Source organism: Chrysochloris asiatica, unplaced genomic scaffold (genome assembly GCF_000296735.1).
Source record: "Chrysochloris asiatica unplaced genomic scaffold, ChrAsi1.0 scaffold00318, whole genome shotgun sequence".
NCBI lineage: Eukaryota > Metazoa > Chordata > Mammalia > Afrosoricida > Chrysochloridae > Chrysochloris > Chrysochloris asiatica.
This window is the reverse complement of record NW_006408836.1, coordinates 1,208,351-1,223,260: the sequence shown is the minus strand read 5'-3', so window position 1 is coordinate 1,223,260 and position 14,910 is coordinate 1,208,351. Positions and strand designations below refer to the sequence as shown.

The following is a 14,910-nucleotide window of genomic DNA, read 5'->3' as shown; positions in this document are numbered from 1 at the left end:
TTTCTCTTCATTTTGAGTTGTGCCCCATCAGCAAATTAAGGTTCTGTGGGCTTTACTCCATTTGCATCATTACGGTCAACTCCACTCTGAGGAGACAGCTCTTCCCCAGTTGCATTTTGAGTGCCTTCCAACCTGATTAGCAGCCCAATTCGTAACCACTACATTGACTTGAAAATCAAAGCATGATTTAAGTTATGTACCATCCAGTCAGTTCTGATTCACAGTAATCCTGTATAGGGTTTTCAAGGAGCAGTTGGTGAGTTGCCATCCAGTTCGTTATCCCACAGTGGCGTATTATCTACGCAGGGGTGTTTAATGCAGACATTATTTTCTGAGGCCAGTACAGAGTTGATTACTAACCTAGGAAGTAGACTAGACTTTCAATCAATTATCCCCTTGTACTTTAATTCCATAATTATTTCACCAATAGCTTTAAATCAGTTTCCATACTATTTCAGACTTTGAGCTTTTGCTCAAGTCACCTCCTTAAATGTTCTTAATTTTGTTTGTAATTACAGCCTTGGACTGATTCCTTTATAAGTAATTAAAAGCAAAAACTGATTCACATAATTTATATTTAATGGCAAAGAAATAATGCAAAAAAAAGAGACTAGTTTAGGCAAAGAAGGTTATGTGGTAAACCTGGAACTCTCTTCATCTAATATTATACACATCAGTAATTTAATACACAAATTAGAGAAAGTGTATTTTAAATATTTGTATACTCATTAAATATGATGATGGTGGTTATAGCTACAGACTCTTTTTCATCCTTTATGTGTTGAATACATTTAAAAAAATTTTTTTTTATGTTAGCTATCTCCACCATGGTTTCTGTAGCAATACACAGCTGTCTAATTAAAGGTCAATGTGATCGCTGCTTGTGAACCTTAAGTATAAGATGGCCACATCACTATCATCTGGCTAAAAATGACTCATCAGCTCTGTATCATTCGTGCAGACAAAGAATGGGACAAGTTGTCAAATGACTTAAAATTCATTTACTTTCAGCATTTTCCAAGCTGAAAGAATTAAAGGGAAATTAAATACTGAAAGCTCCATGGGTAAAATATTGAACAATACAGGAAACTTCAAAAAAAGATGGAGAAATATCCAAAGTCACTGTATCAAAAAAACCCAAACTGTTTGATGTTCAACCATTTCAAGGGGTAGCATATAATCAAGAACCAACGGTATTTAAGGAAAAAGTCCATGCTGTATCAAAGGTACTGGTGAAAAACAAGGTTCCAGGAATTAACAGACTACAAATTGGAATGTTTCAACTAATGGATGCAGTGCTGGAGTTGTTTACTACTCTATGCTAAGACATTTCAAAGACAGCTACCTGGCCAACTGACTGGAAGAGATCCAGTCTGTGCTCATTTCAAAGAAAGGTGATTCAACAGAATTCCATAAAATATACGACAATATCATAAAGTATCACTGGGAGGATGGTGGCTCCATATGATAAGCATTGGACTGTGAACCACAATTCCACAGTTTGAGCCTGCCAGCTGCTCTGTGAGAGAAAGATGAGTGTTTTTTTGTTTTTTTTTTTAATCTCACAACAATTTAAAGCCTCAGGAACCTTATACAGGGTTTCCATGAGTTGAAACTTACTCAATGAAACTTAACAACAGTAATTTCATAAATAGAACATTCAAGTAAAATTTTGCTGAAGAGAATTGAAAAATAGTTGTGGTAATGTATTGACAGGCAACTGCCAGAAATTCAGGCTTGATTCAGACAAGTGCATGGAATGAGGGATATAATTGCTAAGGTCAGATGGATCTTGACTGAAAACAGAGAATACCAGAAACATGTTTACCTGTGTTTTACTAAGCAAAAGCTTTCTATTGTGTGGATTAAAACAATTAATGGATAATATTATGAAGAATGGGAATTTCAGAACACTTAATTGTGCTTATGTGGAACCAGTACATAGACCAAGAAATAGTTGTTAAAATAAAATAAGGGGATACTATGTGATTTTAAAGTCCTGATATGGCACTGTAGGATAAGTACTGGACCGTAAGTCAGTTTGAACTGTAAGACTGGCGGTTCAAATTCCCCAGCTGCTCCTTGGAAATTCTACCCAGGGTTGCTATGAAATAAAACTGACTTGTAGGCACTTAACAACAACATATGGTTTTAAATCAGGAAAGGTGTGAATCAGGGTTGTATCTGTTCACCTGAGGACTATGGTGCACTTGATCCAAGCCATGGTATTTTCAATTTCTTCCTATGGTTGTGTAAGCTGGACAATTAATAATGAAGACCAAAGTCTCAAGTACTTTGGACATGTTATCAAGCATAATCAGCTCTTGGAGAAGGACATCATGTTTGGTAGACGGTTAGTGAAAAAGAGAAAGATTGTCAACAATATGGATTGACATAGTGGCTGCAGCAATGGGTTCAAACATAAGGACAATTATGAGGATGGCACAGGACTAGGCAGTGCTTTCCTCTGTTATACACATGATTGCTATGAGTTGGCACTGACTAGGCAGCACCTAACAACAACAAAGCTCTTCTTGTAAGACTTACATTTAAGCAGTGGTGACTAAGATTCAGGGTATTTTATGAGAAATTGTAAAACCATTAGCTAAGGTGCCACTGAGTTGGTTCCAACTTAGAGTGAATATATAGATGTCCAATAGATGGAAACAATACTCGATCTTGCGCCATCCTCACAACTGTTATGTTTTAGCCCATGATTGCTGCCATTGTGCCAGTTTATACAATTGGGGGCCTTCCTCTTTTTTGGTGACCCTCCACTTTATCAAACATGGTGTCCTTCTCCAGGAACTGACCCTTTCTGACAACTTGTCCAAAGTATAAGAAAGGAAGTCGTGTCATTGTAGCTTCTAAGGAGCAACCCAGTTGTACTTCTTCCAGAACAGATTTATTTATTCTTACTTTCAATATCCTTCTCCAAAATCCTAATTCAAATGCATCAATTCTTCTCCAGTCTTCCTTATTCATTGACCAGCTTTCACATGCACATGTTATTGCTATTGTTAAGTACCATGGAGTTACTTCCAACTCATAGAGACTGTCTTATCTTTCATGCAGCAGTACAGATGTTCATTTGTCTACACCGAGAAATATGGAAAACAGCTACCTGCTTACAATTTTTTTTTTTTTTACCAATTGGAAAAGATCTATATTTGTGCCCACACAAAAGAAAGGTAATCCAAGGCAATGCAGAAATCATTAACCAATATCACATATAAGTAATTTTGCTGAAGATAATTAAATAATAGTTGAAATAGTAGGAGCTGCCAGAAACACAAGCTGGATTCAAAAGAGGATGTGGAACTAAGGTCATCATTGTTGATATCAAATGTATTTTGGCTGAAAGCAGTGACCATCAGAAAGAGGTTTATTTGTGCTTTATTGATTATACAAAGACTTAGACTATGTGGATCATGGCAAACTTTAGATAACATTAGGAAGAATGTATATTACAGAACACTTAATAGTGCTCATGAGGAAACTGTACACAGTTCAAAAGGCAGTCGTTGGAAGTGAACAAGGTTTAAAATCAGGAAAGGTGTGCACTAGGGTTGTATCTATTCACTATACTTATTCAATCTGCATATTGAAAAAAATAATCCAAGAAGCTAGATTATATGAAGAAGAACATAGCATTAGGCTTGGAGGAGGACTCATTAACCTGTGGTATGCAGATGATATAGCCTTGCTTGTTGAAAGTGAAAAGGACTAAAAATACCTAGTGGTGAAGATCAAAGACTACAGCCTTCAGTATGGATTGCATTTCAATGTAAAGAAATTAAAAATCCTCACAACTGAATCAATAAGTCAGACCATGATAAATTGAGAAAAGATTGAAGTTGTCAAAGACTTCATTTTGCTTGGATCACAATCAACACTCATGGAAGCAGGAGTTAAGAAATCAAATGACATATTGCATAGGCAAATCTGCTGCAAAAGTCCTCTTTAATGTGGTAAAAAGCAAAGCTGTCACTTTGAAAGTTAAGGTGCACCCGGACAAAGCCATGGTATTTTCAATAGCATCATACATCTATAAAAGTTGGACAATGAAGAAGGAAGACTAATTGATGCATTTTAATTATGGTATTGGAGAAGAATATTGTAATTACCATGGACTGTCAGAGGGACAAACAAATTTATCTTGGAAGAAGGACAGCCAGATGCTCCTTAGAAGCTAGGATAGCAAGATTTCCTCTCTCAATCTTTTGCGGACTAGCCCCTGAAGAAGGATATGCTTGGTACAGGGTCAGTGAAAAAGAGGAAGACCTTCAGTGACATGGATTGCCACTATGACAGCAACAATGGGTTCAAACATAACAGCAATTGTGAGGATGGCGCAGGATAGGGCAGTGTGTTTCCTTCTGTTATGCATAGGGTTGCTATGCATCAGAGTTGATGCAGTGGCACCTAACAACAACAACAACACTTACATTAACCTTGTTAGCTACCATTATTACCACTGTCCATTTTCAAAGTTACACATCACACCAAACAGCAACTCAGTAACCCTTCAGCAATAATTTTCATTCTCTTTTTCCTAGTCCCTAGTAACCACAAATACTTTTTGCCTATTCTAATTCTAGATAGTTCATAAAAGTGGGGACATATAATATCTGTCTTTTTGTGTCTGACTTATTTCACTGAGTATAATGTTTTCATGGTTCATTTATGTCTTAACAGGTATTCGAACTTCATTTCTCTGTTTGGCTGAGTAATATTCCACTGTATGGATTTATATTTTTTTTACACATTCATTTGTTGATGGGCAATTAGGTTGTTTCCATATTTTGGATATTATGAATAATTTTGCAACATAAAATTAATAAGTATTCACATATCTGAGTACTTGCTATGAAGTCAACTAGGAGTAGAATTGTTGGTGAGGTGCTGTAGGATAAGCACTAGACTACAAGGTCAGTTTGAACTGCAAGGTCAGCGGTTCAAACTCACCAGCCTTTCTGACTCAACAGCACTTAACAACAACAAGAGCATGTATAATCTTTTGAGGAACTGCTAAACTCTTCCATAGTGGCAGGACCATCTTTGATTTCCACCAGCAGGTATGAGGGTTCCAATTTCTTCATCTCCTTATCAATACTTACTATTTTCCATTTTTCTGGTAATATCCATCCTACTTGTTGTGAGGTGGTACTTCACTGTGGTTTTGATTTGTGTTTCCCTAATGACTAATGGAAAGAGCGCTGTTGATATAGTTGGTTAAGTGTTGGGCTGCTAATTCAAAGTCAGTGGTTGGAACTCACCAGCTGCAACAATGGGAAAAAGATGAAGCAATATGCTTCCTTAAAGATTTACAGCCTCAGAAACCCAACGGTGCAGTTCTACGCTGCCCTAGAGGTGGCAATGAGTCAGAATCTATGTATCAGCAATGAATTTTAATCACTAATGGAGGATCTCTGGTGGCACAGTGGTTAAGCACTTGGCTGCTGACCAAAAGTTCGGTGGTTTGAACCCATCCAGTAGCTCTGAGGCGCAAAGCCTGATCTATCTGCTTCAGTAAACATTCCAACCAAGAAAACTTTTGTAATTCGCTATCACATGAGGTTGCTATGAGTAGAGACTGAGTCAATGAGAGCCAACAACAACCATGACTAAAGACACTGAGCATCTTTTCACACACTTATTGTTCATCCTTTGAGAAATATCTACTTAAGTCTTTTGGATATTTTTAATTGGGCTATTTCTTTTTTGGTTGTTTCAATTGGATTGAAATGTAAAAATTCTTTATATATTCTGGAAATAAAACCTAGCAATTTTTTTTTCCCCACACTCTATTAGTTGTCTGTTTTCTTTGTTAATGAAGTCCTTGGATGTACAAAATTTTCATTTTGGTTATGTCCAATTCATCTATTTTCTGTTTTGCTGCTTGTGCTTTTGTTGTCATATATAAGACTCCATTGTCTAAATCAAACCTTCAAACATTACCCCTATGTTTTATTCTATCAGTTTGGTGGCTTTAGTTTTTATATTTAGGTCATTGATCCATTTTGAGTTAATTTTCATGGTATGAGGTAAGGGTCCAACGTCATTCTTTTGCACTTGGCTTTCCATCTGTCCTCACAGGAATTATTGAAGAGACTAGTCCTGTCTGCCAGTTTATTGGGCTGTGGTGGCTTGAAAGTTGCAATGATGCTGGAAGCTGTCATTGGCATATCAAATACCAGCAAGGTAACCCATGCTGAACAGGTTTTTATCAGACCTTCTAGACTAAAACACACTAGGAAGAAGAACCTGAGAATCTGCTTTTGAAAAAAAAATTGGCAAGTAAAAACCTTGTGGACAGCAGCAGAACACTATCTGATTGCTCAAAGTACAGCTGACATTAATTACATTAACGGAGTAATACTTTGAGACCTTCATTTGCTGATGTAGCAAGACTCAAAAGAGCTTCAAACATCCATTTGTAATTGGACTGTGACATTTATGAAATATTAATCAAAGACAGCTGGAAGTTATCAGAAATGGAATGCTAGAAAACTAATATTGATTTAGTGAAAACTTAATGGTATTAGTCATTTTTGAATTAGACAATTATATGGTCTACTTCTCGGAAACCCTGTACAGGGTTGCTATGAGTTGGAACTGACTCCATGGCACATAACAACAAATAATGGAGTCCTAGTGTGGTGCTGTGCGTTAATGTGCTGGACTGTAAAGTTGGTTTGAACCACAAGGGCAGCGGGTCAAATTCACCAGTCACTCTTCGGAAACTCTATATAGGGTTGCTATGAGTTGTAACTGACTGGGCAGCACTTAACAACAACAACAAAGCCAAAAAGGCTTGAAGCACTTAAAACTCAGTAGATCACAGACTACAGTCTTCAATATAGATTAAACCTCTTCATAAAGAAAACACAAATCCTCACAACTTGGTCAATTAACAATATCACAATAAATGGAGAAGAGATTGAAACTGCAAGGACTTCATTTTACTTGAATCCACAATTAAAGGCCATGGAAGCAGTAGTCAAGAAACCAAACGATGTACTACTACACTGAACAAATCTGCTGCAAAAGACCTCTTCAGTGTTAAAAAGCCAAGATGTCACTTTGAAGACTAAGGTGCATCTATCACAGACTCAAGAGTATTTTCAATCACCTCATATTCACATGAAAGCTGGAGAGTGACTAGGAAAGAACAGAGAATAACGGATACATGTGAATTATGGTGCTGGCAAAGAAAATGTGTTGTACCCTGAACTGCCAGAAAAACGAACAAAACTGTGTTTGAAATTGTTGTTGTTAAGTGCCATTGAGTCGATTCCAAGCCATAGCAATCCTGAATAGGGTGTCCGAGGCTGTAAATCTTTATGGGAGCAGAAAGCCTCCTCTTTCTCCCGCGGAACCACTGGTAGTTTCGAACTGCTGACCTTGAGATTAGCAGTCCAATTCGTAACCACTATGCTACAGAGATCCCTGTGTGAAGTTGTTGTTGTTGTTAGGTGCCATTGAGTCGGTACCAACCCATAGTGACCTTATACAAAGCAGAACAAAATACTGCCCGATCCTGGGCCAACCTCACTACTGTTGCCACATTTGAGTCCATCGATGCTGTCACCTGGCCAAACCATCTCATTGGGGGTCTTCCTCTCTTTCTCTGAGCCTCCATCTTACCAAGCATGATATCCTTCTCCAGAGACTGTTCCCTCCTGACAATATGTCCAAAGTATGAGAGATGAAGCTTGGCCAACTTGGCATCTAAGGAGCACTCTGGCTGCACTTCTTCCAAAACAGATCTATTGGTTCTTTTGGCAGCCCATGGCACTTTGAGTATTCTCCTCTAACACCATAATTCAAAGGCATCAATTCTTCCACAGTTTTCCTTATTCACTGTCCAGCTTTCACATCTATATGAGGTTACTGACAATACCATGGCTTGGGTCAGGCGCACATTAGTCCTCAAGCTGACATCTTTGCTCTTCTACACTTTAAAAAGTTCATGTGCAGCAGATTTGCCTAATGCAATACGTCGTCTGATCTCTTGACTGCTGCTTCCATGAGTGTTGACAGCTGATCCAAGGAAAATGAAGTTCTTGACAACCTTCAATCTTTTCTCTGTTGGTAAGAATATTGTTTATTGGTCCAGTGGTGAGGATTTTTGTATTCTTTACATTGAGATGCAATTCATAACAAAGACTGTGCTCTTTGATCTTCATCAGTAAGTATTTTAAGTCCTCTTCCCTTTCAGCAAGCAAGGTTGTATCATATGCATATCGCAGGTTGTTAATGAGTCTTCCCCCAACCCTGATGCCACGTATTTCTTCATATAATTCAGCTTCTCAGATTATTTGCTCAGCATACAGGTTGAATAAGTATGGTGAAAGAATACACCCGGTCACACACCCTTATTAATTTTAAACCATTCAGTGTTGCATGTTCTGTTTGAACAACTGCTTCTTGGTCCAGGTACAGATTCCTCATGAGCACAATTAAGTGTTCTGGAATACTCATACTTTGCAATGTTGTCCATAGCTTGTCATGATCCACACAATCAAAACTCTTTGTGTAGTCAATAAAGCACAGGTAAACATCTTTCTGGTATTCGCTGCTTACAGCCAAGATCCATCTGATGTCAGCAATGATATCCCTCATTCTGAATCCAGCTTGACCCTCTGCATGTTCTCCGTCAATGTACGCATGTAGCTGTTTCTTTATTACCTTTATTAAAACTTTACTTACATGGGATATCAAAGATATTGTTCAATGATATCTTCATTCCTTGGGTCACCTCTGTTTGGAATGGGCACAAATATGGATCTCTTCCAATCAGTCGGCCAGATAGCTGTCTTCCAGATTTCTTGGCATAGATGAGTGAGTACATCCTGTGTCGTCTCACTTTCTTGAAAGATTTCAAATTTGATTCCATTGATTCCTGCCTTGTTCTTGCCAATTCCTTCAATGCACCTTGGACTTCCTCCTTCAGTATCATTGGCTCTTGATCATATTCTACCTCTTGAAACAGGTGAACATCAACCATTTCCTTTTAGTACAGTGATTCTGTGTATTCCTTCCAACTTCTTTTGATGCTTTTTACATCATTTAATAATTTGCCTAGGAATCCTTCAATAACGAAAATCGAGGTTTGAATTTTTTCTTCAGTTCCCCCAGCTTGAGAAATGCTTAGTGTGTTCTTCCTTTTTGGTTTTCAGACTCCAAATCTTTGCACATTTTGCTGTAATATTTGACTTTATCTTTGAGCTGATCTTTAAAACTTTCTATTCAGCTGTTGTGCCTCCTCATTTCTTCCATTTGGTTTACATCTCTATGCTGGAGAGCAAGTTTCAGTGTCTCTTCTGACATCCATTTTGACCTTTTCCTTCTCTCTTGTTTTCTTAATGATGGATGATTTGCTTTCGTCTTGTATTATGTTCTTGATGTCATTCCACAACTCTTCTGGTCTTTGGTCTTTAGTGTTTAATGTACAAATCTGTTCTTCAAATGATTTCTAAATTCAGGCAGGACATATTAAAGGTCATATTTTGGCTCTTGTGGACTTGTTTTCATTTTCTTCAGCTTCAGTCTGAATTTGATTATGAGCAATTGATGGTCTGTACCACAGTCTGCCCCTGGCCTTGTTTTGACTGATGGTATGGAGTTTTTCCATCATCTCTTTCAGCAAATGTAGTCAATTTGATTTCTGTGCATTCCATCTGGTAAGGTCCATTTGTATAATCATCTCTTCTGCTTCTAAAGAAGGTATTTGAAATGAACAAATCATTGATTTTGCAAAATATTATCATGAGATCTCCAGCATCATTTCCATCACCAACGCCATATTTTCCAACTACTGATCCTTCCTCTTTGTGCCCAACCTTTGCATTCCAATCACCAGTAATGATCAATACATCTTGATTGCATGTTTGGTCAATTTCAGATTGAAGTAGTTAGTAGAATTCTTTTGTTTCATCCTCACTGGCTTTTGGAGGTTGTTGCGTAAATTTGAATAATAGTGGTTTTAACTGGTCTTTCCTGTAGGTGCATGAATATTATCCTAATACAGACAACGTTGTATTTCATGACTGATCTTGATATGTTATTTTTGACAATGAATGCACCACCATTCTTCTTCAATTTGTCATTTCCGGCGTAGTAAACCATGCAGTTGTCATATTCAAAATGGCCAATACCTGTGAATTTCAGCTCACTAATGCCTAAGATACTGATGTTTATGTGTTCCATTTCATTTTTGACAATTTCAAATTTTCCTAGATTCATACTTCATGTTCTGATTATTAATGCATGTATACAGCTGTTTCTTTTCATTTTGAGTTGTGCCCCATCAGCAAATGAAGGTCCTGAGGGCTTTACTCCCACAGGATTTACTCCATTTGCATCTTCACGGTCCACTCTACTTTGATGAGGCATCTCTTCTCCAGTCACATTTTGCGTGTCTTCCAACCTGAGGGGCTCATTTTCTGGCACTATAGTTGACAGTGTTTCTCTGTTATTCACAGGTTTTCAGTAACTAAATATTCAGAAGTAGTTCGTCATTCCTTCTTCCTAGACTGTCTTTGTCTGGAAGCTCATCTGAAACCTGTCTACCATGGGTGATCCTGATGGTATTTAAAATACCCATGGCATAACTTCCAAAATCGGAGCAACTCACAAGTCACCACAGTACAACAAACTGACTGATAAGAGGTGGACTATATCCAACGAAAAACTTCTGTTAATGTAGTGGTTAATCTTTGTTGTAATATTAATGTAAAATGGTCAGCAAAGAGTAACTAGTCTTATTTTGTCATAATCTCTCTTATTTAAACAAAATTAAAAAAAAAATTATGAAGTATAAACCAAAATAATCCAGAGAAAGAAAATGTTTTAAGCACTTAAAGGAAATATTTAAATAATCAAGATGGCTCAGTTAAAATGAATAAGGATCAGCACACTTTTTTTGCAATCGTAATAACAAGTATGTATACAAGTTCTCAAGACTAGCAAAGTATGCTGCATATAATTTTCATAATAATTTATAAAGTACCTTTTGAAATAGAATAAAGCGATCTTTAAAATAATCAGGCAATCAAGTTAATGAAAAAGAATAATTACCTGTCTGGAAAAAGACTCTAGAAATAATTGTTCGACACAAAGGGCAAGGAGTGCTTGCAGGATTGTCTTTGGCAAGAGTCCTTAAGCAGGGCTCGCAGAAGATGTGGTGGCAAGGGTAACACATATAAGGGTTGAAATAAACATCCAGACACACTGCGCAGATGTAACTTTCCTTTTCTTCACTGTCATCATTTGTACTCATCTCATTATTCAAAGTCTGAAAAACAAAAGCAAAGGAATTTTTTAAAATTTCAGCATGAGATTGGTTTTCTTGGAAAAGAATGGTTGACTCTATATTTTGTTAAAATGAATGAAAATATTTATGAAAACCATGTGAGTTTCTGTGATATATTCAAAGGGACAGAATTGTATTCCTGCAATTTAAGAAGAAACTAAAAACATACATGAAACCCAGGACTAATTTTTATTTTTAGCATTTATCTATAATACTAAATTATAAAATATATCTACACATAATATTGTTGAGTCCTGGTATAGCACTGTAGCATAAGCACTAGTCTGTTAACCACAAGGTTGATAGTTCAAACTAACCAGCTGCTCCTTGGAAATCTTATATAGGGCTGTTATGAGTCAGTACTGACTCAACGGCAGTTAACAACAACAATAACCACTAATGTTAGTTAAATAACTATTAAGAAATCTGATGCCAGGATGACATATTTCCCACCCCACCCCAAGCACAGCAAATCAGCTGATTGTTATAAGGCACCCATATCTAAAGAAAAGTGACAGCAGGAAGATATCATATTTCATCCTCAAACAGTACAAGGAGGCTTCAAAAACTTCATGAAAAAATGGAACGAGGGAAAAAAAGGAAAATTTCTATGAATTTTTAGAAGACCCTCATACAGAAGCATCCTCTGACATTTTACACATTTCTGGACCTGAAAGTTGAGAAAAGGATAAAACTTAAAATTATGTCAGGATAGGGACACGGTAAAGAAACTTGCAGTAATTCTGGATTAAATTCCTAGCTGGGTAAAAGGCCATCTTCACACTTACAGAAAATAGAATAATTAAAAAGAGACTATTCAGAGAGAAGTAGTTAGTGAAGAGGTAGCTCAGAAGTTGGAAGCAAAAGGTCTGTCACCAGAATTTCTAGTCTCAATACCCATCACTGTGAAGTTGCTGTAAGGGATAAATGAGATATTCCACATAAGGCCCTGGCACATACTAAGGACTGAATAAAGGTCAGTAGCAGTCCACCTCTTCCATCTTATACTTCCTTTCTCATACTTCTTCCTCCTCTTCTTTTTCCAAAATCATTGTTGCAGTGTGTAAGGACTCTCTGGTGAAACTTTTCCTGGGAATTTTTCTGCTAATGCTTGGCTAACTTTCTCAAAACACTCTCATACTAAATAGATGTTATCATTATTTAGTACTCCAGAAGTCAACAAGAAAAATGCCTTGAATACCCCAAAAAATGATTTCCAAGAGTTTTGTTCCTGACCAGTGTACATTTGCTTTTACAAGACCACTTCCATCTCTTGGTAGCCATTGCTTTGATTGTGCTTTTTCTTCAGGGATCGTACTGGTAAAGCCATGATTCATCACCGGTTATTATTCTTAGAACAAATGCTTCATAATCTTTTTTTAAATTAATGTTTTATTGTGAATTATGTGATAGTTTACATGGGAGAATATTAGTTTTACATTCATCCTATTGTATATCATTTCATTGCCGTGGTTAAAATCCCTACCATGCATCATCAACCAACCACAGGGTATACCCTGCAAGCCTGCCCCCCGGTCATCAGCACACAGCCCCTCTCCCTCTCTGGGTCTAAAGTCCCCAGACACTCCATCTCTCAGCGTCATCACCTCTGCCTCCATCTCTGGCGTCACTGCTCCTCTGGGTAGGGTCCCTCTCTCCGCTCTTCTCCCTTGACGGTCCCAGGGACCTCCGCTCCTAGACTGAAAACTCAATCACTCCCTGCCTCTTGCTACAAAACATCTACATTTCCAACCCTCACAATCAATCCTGATAACAATTATTCACTATTGTATCACAAGACACCTATCTGCATCTCTTTTCATTAGCCTTGCACAGACTGATTAGATACTAGTCAGTGGAGATTTTACCTTCCTGACGGCCCTCTGGATCTAAGCTTCCTATTGAAAGCTTGTAAGCTAGTCACTTCTTGCCTTTGTATCCCCCCATTTTGGGTAGCCAATGTCCAAGTTGCCCATCCCTGTTTGCTCTATGTACAGAGGAGGTAGGAATGATCCTTGCTGTAACGATTTGTTCGCTCTTTTGAGCTACTGCTGTAGGTCAAGTTCATGAAATTGTATCAGATTACTCTTTTTTTCCTCTTCTTTTTTCTTCTTGTTGAGCTCTGATCATCCGGTCATTGAAGCCAGGTCAAGTGGGCATTATCTGCAAGTGTGGGAGTTCTTGTGCATATGCCCTCTCTTCTTATTGGCTGGATGCTTCACTCTCCACTCTAGTCTTCAGTGGTTATGTTACTGATTCTGGGCCCAAGAGTCCCCAGATCTTGCCACACTGCTGGCCAACCAGGTCTCCACCTGGGTTCACAAGAGTCTACTGAACATCATAGGACTTTGCTCGCAGCTTCATTGCTGTTTTTCCCTCACTTCCCCTTAGCACACTGCTGTATCCAGTCCATCTCGCTGATTGCTTTCCTCTTTTTAGCTGACCTTCTTTTATCAAGTATGATGTCTTTCTTTAGGGCTTAGTCCCTCCTGGTAACATGTCCAAAGTGAGAGAGAGAAAGTCTTGCCATCCTTCTTTCTAAGGAGAATTCTGGCTGTTCTTCTTCCAATAAATCGTTGTTTGTTCTTCTAGCAGTCCATGGTACTTTCAATATTCTTCACCAAACCATAATTCAAATGCATTAATTCTTCTTCAGTCTTCCTTATACATTGTCCAACTTATGCATGCATATGAGGCAAATGAAAATACTATGGCTTGAGTTAGGCACACCTTTCTTTTCAAAGTGATATGTTTGCTTTGTAACACTTTCTTCTTTCCCCAGCAGTAGTAGCATCAGATTTGCCCAGTGCAATGCATGTTTGAAAATATCTAAAATCACAATTTTCACGTTATATGTATTTTCCTATAATAAACTTCATTATAAGTTATTTGATACACCATTTTCTACATATGGCTAACTGTTCTTCACCTTTAATATCTTAGCTTCATATGTCAACTTCTCAAGATGTATTTCCATATCTCTAAAGACTTAATTCTACTTGTATCCACCATCAACACTCATGGAAGCAGCAGTGAAGAAATCAAACGATATACTATATTGGGCAAATCTGCTGCACAAGACCTCTTTAAAATGCTGAAAGGAAAAGATATCAGTTTGAAGTGTAAAGTATGCCTGACCAAAACCATGATATTTTCAATAGCCTCATATGCATATGAAAGTTTGACAATGAGTATACACCCCCGGAAACCCTGTACAGGGTCGCTATGGGTCGGAACCGATTCGACGGCACTTAACAACAACAACAAAGGAAGACCACAGAAAAACTGATGCATTGAGTTTTGGTGTTGGAGACAATTTTAAAAAGTATCATGGACTTCCAAAAGAACAAACAAATCTGTCTTGGACGAAGTACAACCAGGCTGCTCCTTGGAAACCACAAAGAACAGACTTCATCTCTCCTTGTTGTTGCTAAGTGCCATTGAGTCGGTTCGGACTCATAGCAACTCTACATAGGGTTTCTAAGGAGCGACTGGTAAGTTTGAACCATCTACCTTGCAGCTCAAACTGACCTTGCAGTCCAGTGCATTATCCTTCAGTGTCACACTGGGACTACTCATCTCTCAGACTT

General features: G+C 37.8%; 1 protein-coding gene across 1 annotated transcript in view; it reads right to left on the bottom strand.

The window, feature by feature from the left end:
- The window catches only part of RNF180 (ring finger protein 180), a 242,894-nt gene that overhangs the window by 67,491 nt on the left and 160,493 nt on the right, over positions 1–14,910 (bottom strand). The window contains exon 5 of the mRNA XM_006875291.1: positions 11,086–11,302. Coding sequence (XP_006875353.1) covers positions 11,086–11,302 — 217 coding nt within the window. The remainder of the gene's footprint in view (positions 1–11,085; positions 11,303–14,910) is intronic.